Raw genomic sequence first — 11,942 nt, forward strand, 5'->3', positions numbered from 1 at the left:
TCTGGTTCCTGGTTCCATGTTCTTCGTCGTGTTCGTTCTGGATTCTCCACTCAGCACTGGGATTACGGGCACCTTCACGAGGATTCACCACACCTGGATTGAGCACGATCACCGTCTGTCCACCGAAGTCCCTGCGTCACCATACCATCCAGCTTGTGTCTGTCTGACCACCTGTGTGTGTGTGGACTGCCGGTTTTGACCGCGAACCTTGTCATTTAATAAAGAGCGTTTTGCACTTGCATCCTGTGCCTGTCATTGTTACACAAGGTAAGAAGATTTATGGAATACAGGTATATTTATTTATCAAGTAATACAGTTTTTACAGTAATACAGTTTGAAAAAGTGAATATTTGTAGCGTAAGGCTTGTAATATAAAATTATACAGTAAAACGTAACTGTAAATGCTGTTGTTATTATTATGCTCCAACACATATTAAAATGTATTAATTTAGCTCTGCATGCATTAAAAAAGCTCATAAAGACTTTTCAACACAAAAGCCATCCATTCATATGTCTCTGTTTGTTTATGTTGTCTATAGGATGGCACAGAATGCGGACTGCTCTTCTTTCCTGTGGACGGTCGGAGGGTGAGACCAGCATCTCCGGCCGAGGTGGGTGTTGGAGGGACAGAGCGCCGTGTCTCCCGCGGATTCTCCGGATCTGCTCTTCTGGTTTCGGTGCAGAAGTATCCGGTAAATCCCCGTCAGCGGGCTACGGCAGTCCAACACCACATTGTTCCTGAGGTGAGTTTCGGTGATGCCCATCTCCTCGAGCGCGAGCTTGACCGACCGCTCATCGCTGGAAAGCGTCCGCGAGGGGTCGGCCAGGTGGGCAGGTGTGGGCAGGGCTGGAGGGTACGGCTGCGGGTACTCAATGCCCCTCAGCCAAGCGCTGGACATGATCTGAGACAGGGAAATGCGGTCGGCGGGAACGAGCCTCAGCGCGCCCTTGATAATGTGCTGGCAGACCTCAGGGACGTAATCGGGAATGGCGTAGGAGCCCCTGAGGATACAGAAGCGCAGTCTTCTCAGGCTGGAGCCGTTGAAGGGGAACGTGGCCGTCACCATGAAGTACAGCAGGATGCCCAGAGCCCAAATATCCACCAGCGGTCCGATGTAACCCTTGTCCCGAAAGAGTTCAGGGGCCGCGTAGGGCGGAGAGCCGCAGAAGGTGGTGAGAATATCGGTAGGTTTGCATTCAGCGCTGAAACCAAAGTCGCCCACCTTGATGCAGTATGTGGTGGTGTAGAAGACATTCTCAGCCTTCAGGTCACGGTGGATGATGTTGTTGTCATGCTAAAGATAAAATAAAGATACTGCTGGATTAGTTATGCAGTTTTCTTATAGACTACTTTTACATTTGATAAAAATTGCATAGCATAAACTCGCAATTGCGAGTTATAAAGTCATAAAGTGTTATAAAGAAATAGTCATAATTGCGAGAAAAAGTTTATATCTGGCAATTCTGACTTTATTTCTCGAAAGTGAGAGTTTATATCCCGCAATTTTGACTTTATGATTCGTAATTTTGAGAAAAAAATTCAAAATTGTGAGAAATAAACTCTCAATTGCAAGGAAAAAAAGTTTATATCTGGCAATTCTGAATTGATTTCTCGAAATTGAGAGTTTATATCCCGCAATTTTTACTTTTTTTCTTAAAATTACGAATCATAAAGTCAAAATTGCGGGATATAAACTCGCATTTGCAAGAAAAAAGTCAGAATTGCGAGAAAAAATTTCAGAATTGTAATATATAAACTCTCAATTGCGAGGAAAAAAAGTTTATATCTTGAAATTCAGAATTTATTTCTCGAAATTGAGAGTTTATATCCTGCAATTTTGACTTTATGATTCGTAATTTTGAGAAAAAATGTAAAAATTGCGATAAATAAATCCTCAATTGCGAGGAAAAAAAGTTTATATCTGGCAATTCTGAACTGATTTCTCGAAATTCAGAGTTTATATCCCGCAATTTTGACTTTTTTTCTCAAAATTACGAATCATAAAGTCAAAATTGCGGGATATAAACTCGCATTTGCAAGAAAAGGTCTGAATTGCGAGAAAAAAAGTCAGAATTGTAAGATATAAACACTGAATTGCGAGGAAAAAAGTTTATATCTTGAAATTCTGAATTTATTTCTCGAAATTGAGAGTTTATATCCCGCAATTTTGACTTTGTGATTCGTAATTTTTGAGAAAAAAAATCTAAATTGCAAGATATTAACTCAACTGCGTGAAAAAAAGTCAGAATTGTGAGATATAAACTCTCAAAAAAAAGTTTATATCTTGCAATTCTGAATTTATTTATCATAATTAAGAGTTTATATCCCACAATTTTGACTTTATGATTCGTAATTTTGAGAAAAAAGTCAAAATTGCGAGAAAAAAAGTTAAAATGACAAGATATAAACTCTCAATTGCAAAGAAAAAAAGTTTATATCTTGCAATTCTGAATATATTTCTCGAAATTGAGTTTTTATCCTAATGAGTATTTACTCTAAATTGTGAGGGAAAAAAATCTAAATTGCGAGATATAAACTCAGCTGCGAGAAAAATGTCAGAATTGGGAGAAAAAGTCAAAATTGCGAGATATAAACTCATTTGTGAGGAAAAAAAGTTTATGTCTTGCAATTCTGAATTTATTTCTCGAAATTGAGAGTTTATATCCCACAATTTTGACTTTATGACTCGGAATTGTGAGTTTATATCTTGAAATTCTGAGATATTATGTGAGATATAAAGTCACAATAATCTTTTAAAAGTTTTTATTCCATGGCAGAAACAAGCTTCCATCGCTGCTTGTTTGCAGGGCTGCACACTTATAGTAATTTACAGACAGTGGATGTGTATAGTTAAGGAAAAATAAAGTTTAGCCTCTTTAATGTTTAATCTCAAAACATAAAGGTTTAGCACTGAGGCGGTGAGCAGCACAGTGTCCTCTCACCATGTGTTTGACAGCAGACAGTATCTGAGAGAAGACCAGTTTGCTCTCCAGATCAGACAGGCGTCCTCTGGTGGCGATCCTGGAGAACAGCTCTCCTCCAGGTGCGTACTCCATCACCAGGTGAAGCCGGCGAAACGTCTCCACCACCTCATACAGACGCACAATGTTGGGGTGGGACAGTCTCTCCATGCTGAGTATCTCAGACGAGAACAACCTCTGTGAGGGCTTGTCCAAACGCAGCTTATCCAGGATCTTAACGGCCACCCTTTCTGAGAGAGAGGAACACAAGAGAGAATGGGGAGAAAATGCATCGCCAATGTCACATGATCACATCAAGTCCCCTTTATTTATATGGCGCTTTATACAATGCAGATTGTTTCAGAGGATAAATAGGAAAATGGTTTAAAAACAGAATTCATTTCTGCTGTAAAGTGGCTATAAAAAGACAATAGTGTCATTGTTCAGCTGAACTCAGGTCAGTGTTGATTCAGTTCCGTTCAATAACCGTTTGAAGTTCATCAATTATGCAACGAGTTCAATTAAAAGCAACAAAAAATGCCAAATATGCGTGGTCAAGCATGTTTCGTCCGGAGTTTTTTTTGTTGTTGCCATTTTCAACATTAGTCTTGATTTAATGACTATAAAAATGTCAATTGATATAAAGTAAACAGTAGTAATATATTTTCATTAAATATTCAAGACACATTTCAATCATTAATTTAAAAAAAAAAATGAATAAGTAGGGTTACCATGCAAAATTCATCAACATTTTCCAGAGTTTAGCTCCAACCCTGAAAGACATCTACAGAAGCTCTTATTGAGAATTAAAAGAGGTTTAGATGTTGATGTTTTATTGGAAATGTTTCATAACGGTCACCGTTATGGTGATCGGTGTTTCCTTTAGTTGGGCAGTTTGACGCTTGGATTTTTATGTGTTTGTGGTTTTTGTGACAGTGTTAACAAAACACATAATCTGTTCAAATTAAAAGAAGCCATAAACAAAAATGTCATGAAGAAAAATAATGATTAAAAATATGAATAAATATTATATTCACCAACAAAACTTTCTTGCCACAGATCAATATTCTAATTTTATATACATTCTAAGGGGAAAAAAGTATAGACGCGCACAGATATCAACAATCAGCATATGAATCTCAACAATGGTGGCATAATGCTGCAATGCATGCTGGGAGCCATGAGTTTTATACTGTGGTGGCTTAGAAGGGTTGGAGCTAAACTCTGCAGGGCATCAGCTCTCTAGGACCGAACTTGCCTACCCTTGACTTAGAGATACAAAAATGTACCCTTAAGGGTCCCACCCCAGTGACGGCCACTTGTACCTTAAAAGGTACAATTTAGTACTCTTATTTTTGACAGTGTAGGTGTCGAGGACTAGTGCATTTTTGAGCAAAAAAATACTTAAAAACTGTTAAAATCAGATACTCTAAGGCCCGGTTTCGCAGACAGGGCTTAGCCTAAACCAGGATTAGCTCAATTAGGATATTTAAGTAGCTTTTATAAACATACACTAGAAAAACACATTACTGGTGTGCATCTTGAGACAGAACAATGGCACGTGCACGTTCAGTTAAAACAGCTCAAACATGCATTTTAGTCTGGGACTAGCTTAAAGGATTAGTTCACTTTTAAATCTACTTTTGCTGATAATTTACTCACCCCCATGTCATCCAAGATGTCCATGTCTTTCTTTCTGCAGTCGAAAAGAAATTAAGTTTTTTGATGAAAACATTCCAGGATTGTTCTCCATATAATGGACTTCAATGGGCTCCAAACGGTTCAAGGTCCAAATGACAGTTTCAGTGCAGCTTCAAAGGGCTTTAAACGATACCAGACGATGAATAAGGGTCTTATCTAGCGAAACCATCAGCTTCTGCGAGAAACCCAGCAGTATTTATGCTATTACGAACGTGATCATCTCTGAGCTCCGCCATAACTTCAGATAAGTGAGGTCAAAATACGAGCCTGGTCATAGATGTATACGTAGATTCCTCATTGGCGCCTGCACGGATCAGTAGAATGAGGCATCTACGATCGATACATCTATGACCAGGCTCGTATTTTGACCTCACTTAGCGGAATTTATGGCGGAGCTCAGAGATGATCACGTTCGTCTGTTAAGAGGTAAAATAATAGCATAAATACTGCTCGGTTTCTCGCAGAAACTGATCTTTTCACTAGATAAGACCCTTATTTATCATCTGGTGTCGTTTAAAGCCCTTTGAAGCTGCACTGAAACTGTCATTTGGATCTTGAACCATTTGGAGCCCATTGAAGTCCATTATATGGAGAACAATCCTGAAAAGTTTTCATCAAAAAATGTAATTTCTTTTCGACTTTAGAAAGAAAGACATGGATATCTTGGATGACATGGGGGTGAGTTAATTATCAGCAAAAGTTGATTTAAAAGTGAACTAATCCTTTAAGCCTTGTCTGTGAAACTGGGGGAATTGGAGACTTGTAATGGAGTCATTTTCACTGCAAGTTATCTATACTTTTACTCAAGTATGATTTTCAGGTACTCTTTACACCTCTGGTGTCTTGGGGGGTTTATAGAAATGAACATCCTGAAAGAGATTAATTATAATAATCTGGATTAACCTAGATTTGACTCCCCCCAGATTTACAGCAGCAGACGTGAGGAACACATGTTCGTTCATCATCCACAACACGAGACGGCTTTAGAGCAAGGTCAGAGGATTTCTATCGAATGCATTTAGACCTGTGACCTCTCAGAAAGTGTCTCTCACCTTTGGTCAGGTAGTGAATGCCGAGTTTGACCTGGGAGAAGTTTCCGGTGCCTATTTCCCCGCGCAGCTCGTAGAAGCCGATCCGTCTGCCGAAGGTGAGGTCATCGACAAGCTTCTCCTTGTGTCCGAGGTCGTAGACAGCTCTCTCGAAGGGCGTCTGCTTCCCGCTGACCTCTGGACTCACGGCCGCTTGACCTCTTGTCTTCTTCCCTCCCGTTATATGTCCGACCTCCATCCAGGCCAGCTGAGGCACGAGCTCTGTGTGGTGAGATGGCATCGTCTGCTTGGCCACCTGCCCTGAAGGGAGAAACAGATCTCTTTAATATCTCAGGTGTTTCTCATTAAAGCAATGACATTTTGCAGTAGTTATCTTCTTCAGTTTCTTCAAGTCTCACCGCTCCTTTAGAGATTCAGAAGAGCTCTCAACATCTTAAAATGTGCTCGGAATTGCCATTATATTAAAGGAGACTTTCATTTAAGTATTTATGACTCAAACAAGTTGTCATACAGTTCTTGCGAGAGCCTTTTGAGTTCGTATTGAGATCTGAGCATAGTTTGATATGTTCAGATTACTGGCGTCTTCCTCAAGAGAAAACACCTGAGATGAAGGGGAAAAAATCCACATAATGTGAGATTTTCTTGCCTGTCGAGATCTCAAACATTTCTCATCAAAGGAGTTATGCTATACACATTTATATAGATCAAAAATGTCTTTTGCATGTCTTTTTATACTAAGGAACCTTAGGAGAACATCTGAGAACACCATAAAGTTTCCTGAGCTATGAAAGAACATCCTCTGAGCATTCGCATATTCCCCTTTATCCTAATAAAACCCCCAAATAAAACCATTCTGGGTTCAAATTTGTGCGTTCAAACTCAGACATAATCCGTGCTTTCCCATTTTTCTCAGTAGGAGAGGACATTAAAGAAGCAACTAAAGTATTCCTATAATTGCATATGAGAAATAAAAAAGATGTGAATGAGTCAATAGTCGTCCGTTCTTTAGAGAACTAAGAAACATTTGAGCATTTATAAGATCTCTTCTGAATCTCGTAAGGGGATCTTTTTCTCAAGAGATACTCCTGAAATGAAGGGGACTTCAGAAACGTCTCCATTTAATCTCATATTTCTTTGTTTAGGAGGGGAAAAAATGCAGATTTGGAGAGCATCTCAATATGAACTCAAACATTTCTCATCTATACACATTTATATAGGTTGATGCTCTCTTTTGCATGTCTTTTTATTCTCATTTCTACTAAGGAATCTCACACTCTAAAAATTGCTGGGTTAAAATGACCCAACTGCTGGGTTAAAACAACCCAATTGCTGGGTTTGTCCATTTTCAACCCAACTTGGGTTGTTTTTAACCCAGCAATTTTTAGAGTGTGAGATTGGGTTGTTTTAACCCAGCAATTGGGTCATTTTAACCCAACAATGACCCAATTGCTGGGTTAAAACAACCCAATCACTGGGTTAAAATGACCCAATTGCTGGGTTAAAACAACCCAATTGCTGGGTTAAAACAACCCAACTGCTGGGTTAAAATTACCCAATTGCTGGATAAAACAACCCAATTGCTGGCTTAAAATTACCCAATTGCTGGGTTAAAACAACCCAATCACTGGGTTAAAATGACCCAATTGCTGGGTTAAAACAACCCGATTGTTAGGTTAAAACAACCCAATTGCTGGGTTAAAATTACCCAGTTGCTGGGTTAAAACACCCAATTGTTGGGTTAAAACAACCCAATCACTGGGTTAAAATGACCCTATTGCTGGGTTAAAACAAGCCAATTGCTGGGTTAAAACAACCCAATCACTGGGTTAAAATGACCCAATTGCTGGGTTAAAACAACCCAATTGCTGGGTTAAAACGACACAATTGCTGGGTTAAAACAACCAAACTGCTGGGTTAAAATTACCCAATAGCTGGATAAAACAACCCAATTGCTGGGTTAAAATTTCACAATTGCTGGGTTAAAACAACCCAATCACTGGGTTAAAATGACCCAATCACTGGGTTAAAACAACCCAATTGCTGGGTTAAAATTACCCAATTGCTAGGTTAAAACAACCCAATCGCTGAGTTAAAACAACCCAATCACTGGGTTAAAATGACCCATTTGCTGGGTTAAAACAACCCAATTGCTGGGTTAAAACGACACAATTGCTGGGTTAAAACAACCGAATTGCTGGGTTAAAACGACACAATTGCTGGGTTAAAACAACCGAATTGCTGGGGTTTGTTTTTAACCCAGCATTTTTTAGAGTGTAGGAGAACATCTGAGAAAGCCATAAAGTTTCCTGAGCTATGAAAGAACATCCTCTGAGCATTCACATATTCCTCTTCATCCTAAAAAACCCCAAATAAAACCATTCTGGGTTCAAAATTGTACTTTTAAACTCACACATCATCCGTGCTCTCCCATTTTTCTCAGTCTTTTTGGATAAAGAGCTGATCTTCTTATTTAAAAACATCCTCTAGGTCTTCTGGTTTCTCCTCAGTCTCAGATATGTCCAGTAGTGTCCGAATGCGTAGATCTGCCCGTTTACACTTCACGGCTGCCAAAAGTCCATGTATTGTTTGATCCTAATATTGTTTATCATATCAGTCTTATCCAGCCAGAGTAGTATCATTCATTAAAGTTCATCTCAATGAACTAGAGTCTTCCATCGTTCCACTGTATGAGTCTTGACAGACATGATCCACTCGCTTCCGTAACACAGAGTGCCGTTCCCTCTCCGCACTGCTGGATCATGTGTGTGTAATCCTGTCTCACACACTCACCTACAGACAGGTGACTCGCCTCTGACCCCTCCTGCCATGGGATTACAGTGTCCAGCTGTCTGTCACTCGCTACACGTGCAAGTGGAATTTAGGTTTGAGTGTCTGGCTCCATATTTTTTTTTAAACTTGTTTTGTGCCTTTAAATTTTTGCTGTGTGTTTGAGAAGATGTTCTGAGTGGTTGCTAGGTGGTTACTAGGGCGTTGCTATGCAGTCACGACAGTGTTCTGCATGGTTGCTAGAATGTTCTAAGTTGTTTATAGGTGGTTGCCATGGTTTCCTCATGTTTGCTATTGCTAATGCGTTCCGAGTGGTGGCTATCACTAGGTGGTTGTTAAGGCGTTTCTATGCAGTTGATAGTGTGTTTTAAGTTGTTGCTAGGGTGTCTATGTCATCTCTATGTGGTTGCCATGGTTTTCTGCATGCTTCCTACAGTGTTCTGGGTGGTTACTACAACATCACTAGGTGGTTGCTAGGGTGTTTCTATGAGGTTGATAGTGTATTATAAGTGGTTTCTATGTTCTAGGTGGTTGCCATGGTTTTCTGCATGGTTGCTGCGGGTGTTGTTCTGGGTGGTGTCAATAAGTGGTTGTTAGGGCATTTCTGTGCAGTTGATAGTCTGTTTTAAGTTGATTCTAGGGTGTTCTATGATGTTTATAGGTGTTGTTATGGTGTTTGCTACAACATTTGATAGGTGGTTGTTAGGGTGTTGCTATGCAGCCACTAGGGAGTTTTCAGTGTTTGCAAGAGTTTTCTAAGTTGTTTCTGGGAGGTTTTTGCTAGAGCATTCCAATGCAGTCACTAGGGTGTTCTAAGTGTTACTAGGGTGTTCATGTCATTTCTAGGTAGTTGCCATGGTTTTCTACATGGTTGCTTGCTACAGTGTTCTGGGTGGTGGCTGTCACTAAGTGGTTGTTAGGGCATTTCTGTGCAGTTGATAGTGTTTTAAGTTGTTGCTATGAAGTTTATAGGTGTTTGCTAAGACATTTGATAGGTGGTTGCTAGGGGTGTTCTGAGTGGTTGCTACAACATCACTAGGTGGTTGCTAGGGCGTTTCAATGCAGTCACTATGGTGTTTTCAGTGGTTCCTTGAGTTGATTATATGCTTTTCTGCATGGGTGAAAAGTAAAAGATGAATATTAAAATGTATTAGTAATATCATACTTCTTCACAAGGCTATTAAACACCACCGGTGGTTTACTATTTTAATGTCTTTTTCTTCGATACTCTCCTCACTCATGAATGAGAGGTTACTTACATATAACGGCATAATGTGACCTAATTATACAAGGCTATTGTTTCTAATAGGATGTGTCCTTCAGCACTTTCAGACCGGAGGATAAGCAAAGCCACAATCCCCATCAGGACCAGACGTCTGGTATCAGAGGGAGCTGGACCTGTCTGTCTCTCTCTGTCTGTCTGTCTCTCTGTCTGATGTCTCTCTGTCTGATGTCTGTCTGATGTCTGTCGTTTGTCTGTCTTTTGGATGTGTGTCTGTCTGTCTGATGTCTGTCGTTTGTCTGTCTTTTGGATGTGTGTCTGTCTGTCTGATGTCTGTCGGATGTATGTCTGTCTGTCGTATGTATGTCTGTCTGTCTGTCTGTCTGATGTCTGTCGGATGTATGTCTGTCTGTCTGATGTCTGTCGTATGTCTGTCTGTCTGATGTCTGTTGTGTGTCTGTCTGTTGGATGTCTGTGTCGGATGTCTGTCGTATGTCTGTCTGTCTGTCTGTTGTATGTCTGTCTGTCGGATGTATGTCTGTCTGTCTGATGTCTGTCTGTCTGTCTGTCTGTCTGATGTCTGTCGTATGTCTGTCTGTCTGTCTGTCGGATGTATGTCTGTCTGTCTGATGTCTGTCTGTCTGATGTCTGTCAGTCTGATGTCTGTCTGTCTGTCTGATGTCTGTCTGTCTGTCTGTCTGTCGGATGTATGTCTGTCTGTCTGTCTGTCTGATGTCTGTCGGATGTATGTCAGTCGTATGGCTGTCTGTCTGATGTCTGTCATATGTCTGTCTGTCTGATGTCTGTTGTGTGTCTGTCTGTTGGATGTCTGTGTCGGATGTCTGTCGTATGTCTGTCTGTCTGTCTGTCTGTCGGATGTATGTCTGTCTGTCTGTCTGTCGTATGTCTGTCTGTCGGATGTATGTCTGTCTGTCTGATGTCTGTCGTATGTCTGTCTGTCTGTCTGTCTGTCTGATGTCTGTCGCATGTCTGACATCTGTTTGTCTGATGTCTGTCATATGTCTGTCTGTCTGTCTGTCTGTCTGTCTGTCGGATGTATGTCTGTCTGTCTGATGTCTGTCTCTATGTCTGTCTGTCTGTCTGATGTCTGTCTCTCTGTCTGTCTGTCTGTCTGTCTGTCTGATGTCTGTCAGTCTGATGTCTGTCTGTCTGTCTGTCTGTCGGATGTATGTCTGTCTGTCTGATGTCTGACGGATGTGTCTGTCTGTCGGATGCATGTCTGTCTGTCTGTCGGATGCATATCTGTCTGTCTGATGTCTGTCTCTCTGTCTGTCTGTCTGATGTCTGTCAGTCTGATGTCTGTCTGTTGAATGTCTGTGTCTGATGTCTGACGGATGTCTGTCTGTCTGTCTCTCTGTCTGTCGGATGTATGTATGTATGTATGTATGTATGTATGTCTGTCTGTCTGATGTCTGTGTCTGACGGATGTATGTCTGTCTGTCTGTCTGTCTGTCTGTCGGATGTATGTATGTATGCATGTTTGTCTGTCGGATGTATGCATGTCTGTCTGTCTGTCTGTCTGTCTGTCTGCCGTATGTATGTCTGTATGTATGTATGTCTGTCTGTCTGTCTGTCTGTCTGTCTGATGTCTGTGTCTGACGGATGTATGTATGTATGTATGTCTGTCTGTCTGTCGGATATATGTATGTATGTCTGTCTGTCTGTCTGTCTGTCGGATGTATGTATTTATGTCTGTCTGTCTGTCGGATGTATGTATGTATGCATGTCTGTCTGTCTGTCTGTCGGATGTATGCATGTATGCATGTCTGTCTGTCTGTCTGCCGTATGTATGTATGTATGTATGTATGTATGTATGTATGTATGTATGTATGTATGTATGTATCTATGTATGTATGTCTGTCTGTCTGTCTGTCTGTCTGTCGGATGTATGTATGTATGTCTGTCTGTCTGTCTGTCGGATGTATGTATGTATGTCTGTCTGTCTGTCTGTCTGTCTGTCTGTCGGATGTATGTATGTCTGTCTGTCTGTCTGTCTGTCGGATGTATGTATGTATGTATGTCTGTCTGTCTGTCTGTCGGATGTATGTATGTCTGTCTGTCTGTCTGTCTGTCTGTCGGATGTATGTCTGTCTCTCTGTCTGTCTGTCTGATGTCTGTCAGTCTGATGTCTGTCTGTTGGATGTCTGTGTCTGATGTCTGTCTGTTGGATGTCTGTGTCTGATGTCTGTCTGTTGGATGTC

General features: G+C 40.7%; 1 protein-coding gene across 1 annotated transcript; it reads right to left on the minus strand.

Annotated features, from left to right (window-relative positions):
• Positions 1 to 272: 272 nt before the first annotated feature.
• LOC307127755 (serine/threonine-protein kinase NIM1-like) lies at positions 273 to 8,486 on the minus strand. Its single transcript, XM_079819176.1, has 4 exons — positions 8,122 to 8,486; positions 5,715 to 6,011; positions 2,944 to 3,212; positions 273 to 1,295 (listed from the first exon to the last, which is right to left on the minus strand). The coding sequence occupies exons 1-4, from the start codon at positions 8,189 to 8,191 to the stop codon at positions 534 to 536; spliced, it is 1,398 nt and encodes a 465-aa protein (XP_079675302.1). The 5' UTR covers positions 8,192 to 8,486; the 3' UTR covers positions 273 to 533.
• Positions 8,487 to 11,942: the final 3,456 nt, after the last annotated feature.

This window comes from Gobio gobio (genome assembly GCF_949357685.1).
Source record: "Gobio gobio genome assembly, chromosome: 6".
Classification (NCBI taxonomy): Eukaryota; Metazoa; Chordata; class Actinopteri; order Cypriniformes; family Gobionidae; genus Gobio; species Gobio gobio.

Excerpts from the sequence above, each read along its gene's own strand:
- LOC307127755 (XM_079819176.1), bottom strand. The coding sequence starts at position 8,191 with ATGTTTTTAAATAAGAAGATCAGCTCTTTATCCAAAAAGACTGAGAAA. Across the intron at positions 6,012-8,121 it reads TGGGAGAGCACGGATGATGT|GGCAGGTGGCCAAGCAGACG; the intron begins GTGAGTTTAAAA and ends TTCTCCCTTCAG. Across the intron at positions 3,213-5,714 it reads CATTCACTACCTGACCAAAG|AAAGGGTGGCCGTTAAGATC; the intron begins GTGAGAGACACT and ends CCTCTCTCTCAG.